Here is a 12,734-nt window from a genome sequence, read left to right on the forward strand (position 1 = left end):
ATTTTTACATATTTTATTTTATATTATATTAATAATATATTTTTACTTAAGTTTCAATAAACGAACGGTGGAAAATGTGGAAACCTGTTTTTGAGTCGCTATTTAATAATAATGTGCGATAAGGAAATAATGATGGAGACGACTATGTCCAAAGTTACTTCACGGCGATAACAGGTGGATAAATAAACGTGTTTTTAAGTGACAATCGGCCAGTTTTCTCTATGCACATTAATATATAAATTTATAAGAGTATTTTTTAATTCAGCGGTGTGATAAAAATTAATTATCATTCAAAATGTATTTTTGCTACTTAAGATTGTTTGTTGGATTATCCGTTTTTGCTGTTCCATTTTCAAATGTAAGTTATATAATATTTTATTTGTAAAGATTTTATTTATTTAAAAACTCAAGAGTATACTAGCATTGAAAAAATATTATATGGACTACGTCCATTTGTATTTCACTGGGGTTTGTAATAGGCGTTGTACACATATCAATCTCAAGCGGCAAAAAAATATGTTAATTACCTTCCAAATCCCTACGTCTCGGCATTGGTTACCGGCGAAACTTCAAAGCTGGGAGACGTTTTTTTGGAGTTCAATCAAAAAGTCTACCGTGAAGACAACTTTCAGGTAATTATACACGCTGTGATCTGTCATTATTTTGTATTTTGTCATTTTTAGTTTTACTTTTATTTGATTACTTTTTTTTTTAAATAATTAAAAACATTTTATTCCAATAGATTTCCGTGCAAATTACTGATGAGAAAGGTGCAGTGACCACGAATATTATTGAGGGAATAAATTTGTGCGATCAACTTGACATTGAATTAATGAACCTAAGACCTTTTTCTCACAGTAATATCTTCGGTTTGACTGGACTGAGATGTCCAATTGATTTTAGAGACGTAAGACTTTTTTATACATGTAAAAATTATCTACTTTAAAATATTCTTGAATTCATTGGTCTATTTTTATTAAAAAAAAAAAAATTTCATCAATTCAGAATGTAAACTCATTTTATAAGATAAATTTTAAAAAATCAGGAATTATAAGTTAATTTATTTCAAAATAAAGCAACCGTGTTAATTTTGTTTGACGTTTAGTTTAAAAAACAAACATTTGCGGTAACGACTTGTTAGAAAAATTCTTTTCTTATTCTTGCAAAAAAGAATATCATTACATAAAATGAAGTATTTTCGAAGGACAAAAAAATTAGTTTATGACAATGTGCAATTACCGCGAGTCATAAGTATGAATTATAGAACTCGATTACAAAACTAGAATTTCTTCTATTTCTAGACTCATTTTTTAACTTACAATAGTAACTATGTATTACTTTTGTAATGGAAAAATTTAATGAATTTCTAGTTTGTAATTTAAAACTCTCCAAATAATTTCTAAAAAATCCAAACATTTAAATTGTAATTTACAAAAAAAAATTAAAGTACATGTTTTTATGATGCTGAAATTAGGAATTGATAATTTAATTAAACAAAACGAACAATAAATAATTTTTTTTACTAGGCTCGTAAAATGGCAGATATAGTACCATTCCATTGGCCAAAGGAGCATTATTTCCCGATAGAAATAGGCTGCGGAGTTCGTAACTACCAAGTGACGCTATCAAAATGTCTAGGGCTGGGTTTGGTATGCCAACCCCTGATCCAAAGCCGCGTTGAATCGAACTTTGTATCCGACCGGTGTCTGAAGCAGTCTTTCTTAATAATAGACTTGATAATGATTAATAAAAGTCCAACAAGCTTGGCTATAAAAAGCGTAAACATAGTCGACGGTAAGTTTACAAAAGTGAGTAACTTTGCTCATGACAACATCGTGGGTACTGAAGTGGAAAACATAGACGTGATTGACGCCGAAACTAATACAATATTGATAGCCAATGACAATGACAACAACATTAAAATGGTGGATGTAGGAGTTGAAAAATCCCTCCTAGTCAACGCTCAAGTCGATAAAGTTGAGGTAAATACCGACACAAACAGCGTCGAGCTCATCGATACCAACGTAAAAAGCTTGAAAACATCAGCCGATGACGTAAAAGTGATTTCCGGATCGGATTGCGAGGATAATAACTTTGCTATAATCAACTCCGATTCAGAAAAACACAGCCTGGTGAATGCCTCTGTAAACGACATCCTGCTGGAAAATAATAAAGACGGGGGCATTGATGTCTTTGATAATCAATTGGAGACAATTAAACGAGACGACGAGATAAATTCAGTCGTAGATCTATATCGAGGTGAGTAACTCTATCCATTATGTAAGTTACGGTACTGCTTATCAATAACAATCAATAAAATTACTATCTATTCACTATGTTATCTGCATACTGTATGTGGCTCTTTATTCCCAATGTCAATGTGGTGTTCAATTTTACTTTTTTTTTTTTTTTTTTTTTTTTTTTTTTAAAGATATTATTTAGGATTAACTATTCTATTAACTACAAAAGTTTTGATCAAGTGCTTGCAATATTGAGAGCTGTATATGTTTATAAATAATTTATGCATCTATTTATCGAATTTTAATGCCGAGCCATGCAAGCTGAATGACAACATATTCATATTAGTTTTTATTACGTAACTGTTCAATACGTTCCTTTAAGAATGCAGAAAAAAAATAGATAAATAATTTCTTAGAACGCAACAAAAATTTTATAAATAGAATCGATAAAATCTTTTATTAAAAAAATTTAGGGCCAGTTTTTCTGAGATCTAATTTGATCCGGGATTAATGTTACGCTATGGTTATATGGGACATAATATATTATATAGATGTATGGTAAATCTATGAATATACCTTAACATTAGCACATCGGAAATCTCGGATAAAGCCAAATCTCCGATTGAAAACTGACGACTGTAACTTTTTCATTATTATTGCTTTTTATTCGCCGGTTTATAGAATTTCAACTAATAAATTTAAGTATTAAATGGGAGAAAAATTTTTAACCACAACCGGAAATTTTGAATTAAATAAGTTTAAATAAAAATTAAATAAATATCATTGAGAATCTTGGGAATTAATAAGTAGGTTTAATTGTAAGTGTAACCATTATCATTTTATAAGGAATAATTATAATAATTACCGAGTATAATAAAACTATGAGAAACGTTAACATAAAAAAAAAAACTTCCGAAAAAACTTATTCATTATAAATGTATTTATTTACTTGAATAAATATTTTTATTCACCAGCAGCAATAAAAAAATATTTAATTTCTACAAACTCCGTTTAATAAAACCAACGTTGAAATTAATTAACGTAACTATATGTAATTACATAATAACAATAACGTTTGTAATTGTAATAACAATAATAAAATAGGATTAAAATAATAATAATAAAAAAAGCAAAGTATTTGTTCCAGTGAAATATAAATAAAATAAAAGTACAAGTATACAATTGCTGATATAAGAATTTTCATGCTTACTGATATTTCCTAAGCAATTATACGATAAGGAAATAATTGTAATTGTTAAGATTGTTGAAATAATAATGTTCCGAGTAGAGTACAGTAGAGTAGGAACTCTTTTGTGTTTGTACCCTATACCACAGTAATAAAAATGTTTCAACGAAATATATTAAAAGGTAAGAAGAGGTAAGATTAAAGACGGGGATCGGAAGATAGGACCGAACTTTAATACTCTTATATTCTTATAGTCTTGGTTGGCGAGAGAAAACCCCGAGAAGAGTAAGGTCCGGACTGGATCGTAAGTATAAGTACTTAGTAATAGCTTTTGTGTTATAAAAAAGGTTAACCGAGGGGTTTTATCACTGTTCGAGGTCGAGGTCGTCTGCTAGAATATCCTCCATACTCCTTACTCCATCGTATTATATTATATTATATAGTTTTATTCTTCATAGAGTATCATAGTGGTTGGATTAATGGTTCGCGAGATCGTGGCATCAGGGTCGAGCTCCGGTGAACCGTACATGGAATCTTAGATTTCAGATATATAATCCCCCGTCGGTTCTCCACTCGGTTCTGCTACGGTTCGGCTTACTCGTACTATTACATACCCCTGGCATTACTACAGTGTATGTATGTATGTAGACTTACATCCTTGCCTCGTTCATTACTCCCGCGGCAACACACATGGATAATAATAATAATAATAATAATAATAATAATAACAACAACAACAACAACATACAAGTATCTGTAAGAGTATGTGTGCTGCTGTAACTCCTGCTGCTGCTGCTGCTGCTGCTGTTGTTACTGGTGGCTACTCGGCGGCGGACAACCTGCTTCGCCCGTTATGCATTATAATTGTTCACGATTGATCGTGGTCGACGATACGCTACCGATAATGGGGTCTGACCTGTCCAGGTTGAGCATTGCCTAGCGGGTGTGTTTATAAATATGTGAGTGCTGGCGACATACATGCAAGACTACGAACTTAACTACGAGCTTAGAGTATGGATGGAGGATAGAAGCGGAGACATAGACAGATACAGGATTTAACTTAACCAACTACAGAGACTGAGCAGACTGAGCAGACTGAGCAGACTGACGTTTACGTGGGAGGGAGGGAGGGAGACACTGGACAATGTTAAAATAATGGTAAGCAAAAAAATGAACAATGTAAAATAAAAAGATGGAGAACAAGTTGACTCCAGCTAAACACTCGGTCCTCTGCTCGGTCCTCCGATAGAAAGAGATAAAGAAAGAAGGACAAGGGACAGGATCGGAGATGGAGGATACCAGACTCGGACCCTTGTCGTTGCTAAAGCTCTGAGGACTCCAGGAAGGCGATTCATTAGTTTAACAACACGGAAGTGTTGGCGGATAACCACGCGGCTTCCCTTGCCCAAGTATGTTTTATCCGTGTGTGGTCTCAAAGCCTTTACCAACTCTATATACTAGTTATCTATCGAAGATTGTCCCGATATCAGCACAAATAACCTTTTTTTTTTGCTAATTATTTTAGTCTATTACGCCCAAAAAATATAATAGATTAAAGATAATTGTATTGTGACTTACCGATTAGAGTCTCGCATAAGTTGCCGCCTCATACTTCCACGGTTGCGTATAAAGTGCAGAGCTCCAGAGCCGATTCCAGGTCTCTTGTCATCCTTGTCAGCCCTGGGTGAGAACCACTGGCTCTGCTCGGTCCTGGTTCTCCGCATCGCCTCTTCCATTCCTCTTGAGCCTTTTTTCGGGTGCCTTCGTCCACTCTCGCTCAACTTGAAACAACAAGTCACTCCGTCCAGGACACCGTAGATTCGTTCACCTCTGGACTTTGTTCAACAACAAATCTGTAATTTAATTTTTTAACAATCTTAGTACTCGCGGACACTTTTAATGACTCCATGATATATGTATACATTATAATTATAATTATCATCAACAGTCCTAGCTACACCGGTAGCGCAAGTTCACTGTCCAGTTTGAAACATAATATTTAAATACTACTACAAAAGTAATAATAAATAAATAAGTAAATAATTATTAACATTAATTAAAAACAGGTCTGATCAAGATCAATAGCAATAGCACCTCGTGTAGGATTTTTTGAATGAAACACTTGGTAATAATGAAAAACAGGTTTTGTAGGCTTTAGTTCCTCATCTCTTTTATTCGGTCTTCCTCTCTTTTTCTCTCTCTCTCTCTCTTTCTCTATCTCCGGATTTTTCTGTCGTCACTCGTAGGATAAATAAAACTCTTGTCCTAAAAAATAAATAAAGATGACAGACAATTGACCGAGTGGGTTGCACAACGATTATGACACTGTGCTGGGGACTCAGTCCCAGCAGGACTCAGGCACATATCAAGGCACTAACTCTCAAGGGTCCACTGATCAGAGTATAAATTGGTCCAGTAGGAGTAAATTTAACCACGGAGTTTATGCTCATCAGTATCGATATTTGGATAATGTTATGTCTTGGATAGGAACGCGTACCGGTAATAAAAGCACGTAGGATCTGTTCAGCGCGTCGAGAAGGACTGGGTGCTCTGGCAACTTATTCTCTCTCTTCTTATCCTCGTTCGCCAGTTGAGTTTGTAAGTCGTACGGTCCTCAGAGGTTCCTCCTCACCGTTGGCTTTCTCACCCCTCTCCTTCCCTCTTTAATCTTTGTACCAACCAGCCGAAGCAACCTACTCTGTCTACTACACAGCGTTATGCTCAACAGTTGTTGTTCTACCTTCCTTTCTACCTTCTGATGGCTTAGCTTATGCTCCCCATACTCTTCTCGAGAGTATAAGGGTCCACTGGCTCAGTGTCTTCGGAAAGTATTATAAGTATTATAAAGAGTAGACCCGAGAGTAATGCTCAACGAGTTCTTAGCTCTTGCTTTTGGTCCCTTAGTTCTTGGTCGCAAATGCCGAACACCATTTTAAAGAAAGACCAATGCAAGACGAAGGGAGTCAACTGTTTAAATAAGAGTAAGATGATCAACAACAACATCTACAAAAAAATACTTTTATAAAACAAGAGCAAGAGCAAGACCAACAAGGGCACGCCATTGCCCAAGAACTTGAATCCTCCATAAAAGTCCTGGATCCAGAGCAGAATTCGAAGTAGCTGATGGTGGTCCAACTTTTGTTTTTGTTTGTAATAAGATGTAATAACAATAAATTTTTTTTTTTTATTATTTTTGTTGTTATTTCGTGGTGCTCATACTAAAAAGACTTGTCCCTAATTATGTTTTTTATGGTACTAAAAGATTATTTGAAGATTTGTAGATTTAATTTTGTCGAAAGAGAAAAAAAATATTTTAATAATTTTTTTAAAGAATTAAAAAAAAATATTTCAGAAGTTTTATATACATTTAAAATAATAAAATATGCATTGAACTAAATTGAAAGAGATATTAATTTGAATAAGAATTTTTAATCAAAATATTAAAATTAAAAAAATTATAATAGTTATGCTTAAAGAAACATTATTATTCAAATAAGTATTCTGTAAATCTAGTTCAATGCATAATTAATTATTTTTTGAGTAAATCAATTCTGACATAATTTTTTATGAATTCTAGAAGTAAAAAAAAAATATAAGAAATTTCTCCGAAGAAATTAAAAAATATTCCTTTCTTCGTTAAACTAAAAAAAAAATATCTGTATATTGATTGATAAAAAAAAACACATGTACGTCATTTTAAACCATTGGATAGGCGCTGGAGTATCAATTTACCGGTGCAGAAGAATATGCGGTTGTTATTTCGAAAAAAGGGTCAATCAAATAAAAATGACAACCACTGTCTAATCGTGGATACGATGAAGTCAGTGCTAACTTCCGCATGGCGTTTAGCAGCGATTAGCAAGCCTTATATCTCGATATAAATATATACACGTATATAGATGTATAGATGTATATAAACTCAGCGGGGGAGCGGCAGAACAATTTGCAGTATTCCCACGGCCACGAGACGTTGTCGGAACTGCCGCAAAGACCGCAGAAAATCCGCTCGCCAGCAAACCACCCACAATACGCCCGCCACTGACAAAGCTTAAGATCAAGAAAGTTTCTGCTAACTCCTGGGATGCTGGATTCGAGCTAGAACTACTTTTAAGATCCATATATGAATGCGAGAGCATTTAGAATTAAATATAAAGATATTAGTTCTGTACATTAATAAATACAAGTAAAATAAATTAATCGAGGAGATTTTAAATATAAAAATAAATTAAAATATAAATTAATATATAATTATAATTAAAAATAATCTCAGGTATCATAACTTACCTTTCTTACATGGACGTGTAGAAACTCGAAAGGTTGTTTGCTCCCATTGGTTTTATTTTAGTTTAAGGCAAATAATGGACCGGGGGCATATACACTACCAAATAAAACCACTTGCCGGCAGGTATGTGTATATATGTGAGCGAGAGAGGTGATCCAGTGAGTGGTGGCGAAGAAAAAGCGGCAATACGTCCTACCATGCCGAAGACGTACAAGTTTCAGCATCACCAGCAGCCTCTTGCCGATTGTGAGTGCAAACTTATGCTGCTGCCGATAAGGAATCGCTGGGCAAGTCTCAGCCACCCATCTCGTCACCTCGATTATCCGTGAGTAGCATAATAATTTATTATTACAAGTCCTGTGCAACGGCTATAACTAAGGCACCGGCACCAGCACCATGTCAGACCGACGACCGACCCACTCCGACTTCAAGATGAGTAACACGAGAAGCAAACTCTTTTAAATTATATACTCCGTTGCATAATTACTGGATAATAATCGACAATTAAAATAGTTACCGGCTTTTTCTCACCGGGAATTAAACCCCCTTGATAAATTATTCATCATTTTTCTAACTCGATAATTTTAGGGTGATCTGAAAAATAAAAATAATATCCGTAAATTACTCCTCGTAATAATTAAGAGTGAATTATTGCTGGATTATCGTTTTTTTATTTTATGTTGGGATAAATATAACGGGTTTCATTTTTTACCGAAACTCGGGTACTTACTGTTATTCATAATTATTGTTAAAATTTTGTTTTTATTATTTTAATTTTAATAATAAACTAGAAATTTGAATCGCGCGCGCTTACACTTTAACCAATAATAAATCGTGATAACACTGAAGTTGACAGGTATTAAAAATTTTTTTGGAATTTTATAGCAATTAAATTATTACAAAAACATTTAATTAAAAAATTTCACATTAAATTAATAAAAGTTACATGTGAAAATTTTTAGAAGCATTTTTTTATTCTAATTAATTTGTTAAAAAAATTTTTGATTAACTTCAAGACTTTCATCTATTTTAATTTAGAGGAATTTCAATTTAGAGGATATAAAAAGAATATTGACAACAGCGTGTTTAGTTGTCATTGCTACAAAACATCAACTGTTTTTAGTTTTTGAGAAGACACTAGCGCCATCTGTTAGGTTCATTATAAACTACTAACGAAGTGTAATACTTACACGCTAGCTGTTACCGAAAGCTGGAAAAAGTGACGCCATCTTGTTGCTTGATAAAGTCGGAAGTTTTTTCTTCGTAAAGCAGAAAAAAAAAGAACTTGAGACCAAAATGAATAAATTATTGTTAATAATTAATTGTTTGATCGCTTTGTCTGCTTCGAAATACTAATTTTGATAAAATTACGACTTTCAAATAAGTATTTTTGTAAATGAAAATTTTAACAGTGAAACGCGGACCCGGGATTGACTTAATTCGATTTTAGTGAAAATACTCACTGAAAAGTTGAAATTTATAGTTTTTTTTTTTTTTTTTAAAGAGAGATAAGGATAAATATTATAGTTGATTTAAGTGAGTAATTAGCTTTTTCATTAATAAAATAAATTACTTTGACGAGCTATATCGTTTACGCGCGACGCGACTGAGATTAAGCGGGAGACTGAGGAAAAAGTATCTACAATATGCGCAGTAGAGTTTTTTCGGACTTCTGCGCAAGTCATAACACTGAAGTTGACAGACATTAAAAATTTTTTTTGGAATTTTATAGGATTTAACTTATTAAAAAAAATTTAATTAAAAAGTTTCACAGGTGAAAATTAATAAAAATTACAAGTGAAAATTTTAAGAAGTATTTTTTTATTGTAATTAATTTGATAATGCTGAAGTTAGTCGTCAGATGTCAATTTTAAAAATTTTAATAACAAATCAATTACAATAAAAAAATTCTAAAAATTTTCACTCGTAATTTTTATTAATTTTTACATGTAAATTTTTTAATTTAATTTTTTATATAATAATTGCATGATTATAAAATTTTAAAATAATTTTTAATGTCCGCCAACTTCAGTGTCATTTAATTTATCAAAAAAATTTTTAGTGCCCAGGCATTAATGATAGCGACTGTACCTGTCAGGTGTCCGATTCTGTGATTGAGATCCCTACATCAAAATATTCACCAGTGGGTCTTTTTTTACACTTACAATTAAATTTTCAATAAACAAAATTACAAATGACAAAAAATTAATAATTGAAAATAACAACTCACTTGATTATTTCAAAAATAAAAATACATTAGAATTTGGAGTTAGTCAACAGTCAAAACACGAAAAAAAAAAAAAAAACAGACATGACTCATCATTGGTTGATATTGGACTGCAATGATAATTAACTTAGCTGATAGTTGATAATTTTAGGAATTTTTGTAACAAATAAATTATGGCAAAAAAAAATTTATAAAAAAAATTGACATTTAGAAATTTTAAAAAACTACAAATGGAATTTTTTAAAAACAATTTTTTGGAGCAAATTTATTTGTTAAAAAAAATTAAAAAATTGTCAAGTGACAGTTAACTTTAATGTCATTGAGCTGCACATGCAGCCGCTATTTAAATTTCTAACGAACAACAGAAAACTCATTCAGCTCCAAAACTGACCTACAGCGACGTTCGCAATGAATTTATAGCATCAAGCTCACCAGATCAAGGATCCATCAGTTGATTACTTTTTGTACCTACCCTTGATTTTTTTAATTCGTCAGTCAACTAGTGCGAAGATATCTACATGAACAACATTTTAAAAATTTTTCCACTTTTTTAAAATTATTTATTATCAAAAATAATTTTATAAAAGACTCAAAAAGTGTTAGAATATTCAAATTCTTCGAAACTTTTTTAAATTATTTTCTTAATTCGAGAATTTTTCTCTTGATTCAAGCTTATTTATTTTTCTGTGTATTGTAATTTCTAAAATAGTATTCAATTTGAATAGCATAGAGTTTTTGTTTACGTTATATTTATTCCATAGCTTCAATAATCAAAAATAATTTACATTTTGTTTTATAAATTTTATATTTTTTTTTTCTAGTTTAAAAAAAAGTGAACGTTAATTAGGTATATTTTCATTTTTATGCAAAACAGTTGAATTTGACATTTTATAAACTTTTATTAAAATAAATATTCTCAAGTAAATAAATTATATTAAAATTAATTAATTTATGATGTATCAATAATTTTAGTAATTAATTTTCTCTGAAACAAAGCAGATAATTTTTTACTATAAAAATTTACCAAACAATTTTAATGACAGATAAATCCAGGTTAAAAAAGCAATACATAATGCAAGTTTCTAACAAATCTATTGAAGAGCTTATTAAAATACTAGAAACAACAACTTCGAAGCTAAAAATTCTACTGGATAATGAAATAAAGACCAATGAAGTTCAGATAAAGAAGACTTCATCTGAAGTTAACAATTTTGAAGATATTGAGATGAAGAAAATGGTAGAATTGGCGAAAAAAGAGAAAAATGAATTTAAAAATCTAAGCAGAAATTCAAAATTTATCAATCATTTAAAATATCATTTTATGCTTTCATATTTGACGGTGACAAATTTTTTTATTGACCTTACATTCTTTTTACTTTTTTGTATTGGTTTATATTTATTTAAAAAAAAAATAACAAATTTCTGTCAATTTCAACGTAAATAAAAATTCATATAAATTTAAAAAGTGAACTTCAGCGACATCTAGAAGATAATGCAATCATTTGTTGTCATACATCCTATAGCGACACGACACGTATTGTACTAGCATGGATGTTTCTAAACATGAATGTAAATGCCAATATCACTTGCCACCGTCGATTATTTATTTATTAATTGTTTAAAAACTACCTGCTAACTCTAAAAATAATTAAAAAAAAAAATGTACTCCTATATATTCATCTTGATCCTCGCAACTGTAAGTACTAATCTTAACACGAAAAATTTATAAAAATTAATTTTAAATTAAGTATTTGCTGACGTTTATCAGTTAATAATTAAAAAAATAATTTTGCAGGTAAATGTCTTCTCGGAATTCACTAGTGAAGATTGCCAGTCTCTAGGATTTAATAGAGCTAATTTATTATGCTCGACATGTGATCAATTCTCTAAATACAATTTAAGTGAACTTGAGTAAGTATTAACCTATCTGGCATTTAATAATCCATGGTACCTGTAGGGTAAAAGCTCCAGTAGCTGCTCAGGAATCAGTACCTGGTCACTCCATGTATTTGTCTATCTATATTCATGACACTGAAGTTGGCAGACGTTTAAAAATTTTTGATTTTTTTTTATTAATTAAATTATAACCAAAAAAAAATTTCTAAAAAATTGCACTTATAGTTTTTCAAGTTTTTTACATGTGAATTTTTTTTTTAATTGTTTAAGTGAAATTAAAAAAAAATTTCTAAAAATTTTGAAATGTCGGGAAATTTGAAATTTCAGCGGGAATACCCAAACTAAACTTCTGTTATAAAATTCTATGAAAATCAAATAAATCGTCTCACCCCAAAATATCTTGGGAAATGCCTAAACACAGCTCCTGCTAAAAGCGGAACTCAAAATTCCAATTTTAAAAAGTTCTTCACGGAAATTGAATTTTGGCACACCCTAATACTCATGTTATCATTCATTTGAATAAACTAACTAACAATTAAAATTTTAATTTAACAGAGACAATTGTCAAGAATGCTGTCTCAAAGAAGAAGACTCAAGTTCGAAGCGTTATCCTCGAGCAGTACTTGAAGTTTGTACATGTAAATTCGGAGCTTACCCTCAAATCCAGGCTTTCATAAAAAGTGAGCGTCCCAGCAAACACAAAAACCTTGAGATAAAGTACGTCAGAGGCCTGGACCCCATGATTAAACTTTACGACCATGATAATAAACTAGAAGACATACTTGACATTACTAAATGGGATACTGATGACGTCGAAGAGTTTCTCCTAACTCATTTAATGCGAGATTAATTTTTAATGACAGTTAACCAAATAATAATAATAATAATAATAATTAATTAGGT

At 31.3% G+C, this 12,734-nt stretch overlaps 2 protein-coding genes and 1 long non-coding RNA gene across 3 annotated transcripts; 2 read left to right on the forward strand and 1 right to left on the reverse strand.

Moving 5' to 3' along the window:
- The first annotated feature begins 220 nt into the window (after positions 1-220).
- Positions 221-3,516, forward strand: LOC141528555 (uncharacterized). Its single transcript, XM_074244661.1, has 4 exons — positions 221-358; positions 480-632; positions 743-907; positions 1,527-3,516. Exons 1-4 carry the CDS (start codon positions 296-298, stop codon positions 2,265-2,267), a joined length of 1,122 nt encoding a protein of 373 aa, XP_074100762.1. The 5' UTR covers positions 221-295; the 3' UTR covers positions 2,268-3,516.
- Positions 3,517-8,090: 4,574 nt separating this feature from the next.
- On the reverse strand, positions 8,091-8,928 carry LOC141528575 (uncharacterized). Its single transcript, XR_012479399.1, has 3 exons — positions 8,899-8,928; positions 8,226-8,302; positions 8,091-8,133 (listed from the first exon to the last, which is right to left on the reverse strand). It is a non-coding gene; the product is annotated as an uncharacterized LOC141528575 (long non-coding RNA).
- A 2,547-nt stretch (positions 8,929-11,475) lies between these two features.
- Positions 11,476-12,729, forward strand: LOC141528559 (selenoprotein F). The gene is made up of 3 exons (XM_074244673.1): positions 11,476-11,631; positions 11,731-11,846; positions 12,387-12,729. The coding sequence occupies exons 1-3, from the start codon at positions 11,596-11,598 to the stop codon at positions 12,679-12,681; spliced, it is 447 nt and encodes a 148-aa protein (XP_074100774.1). The 5' UTR covers positions 11,476-11,595; the 3' UTR covers positions 12,682-12,729.
- The last annotated feature ends 5 nt before the right edge of the window (positions 12,730-12,734 follow it).

The sequence above is a fragment of the Cotesia typhae genome, unplaced genomic scaffold, assembly GCF_013202065.1.
Source record: "Cotesia typhae breed Kobodo isofemale line unplaced genomic scaffold, CoteBio_Ctyphae contig_44, whole genome shotgun sequence".
NCBI classification, from domain to species: Eukaryota; Metazoa; Arthropoda; class Insecta; order Hymenoptera; family Braconidae; genus Cotesia; species Cotesia typhae.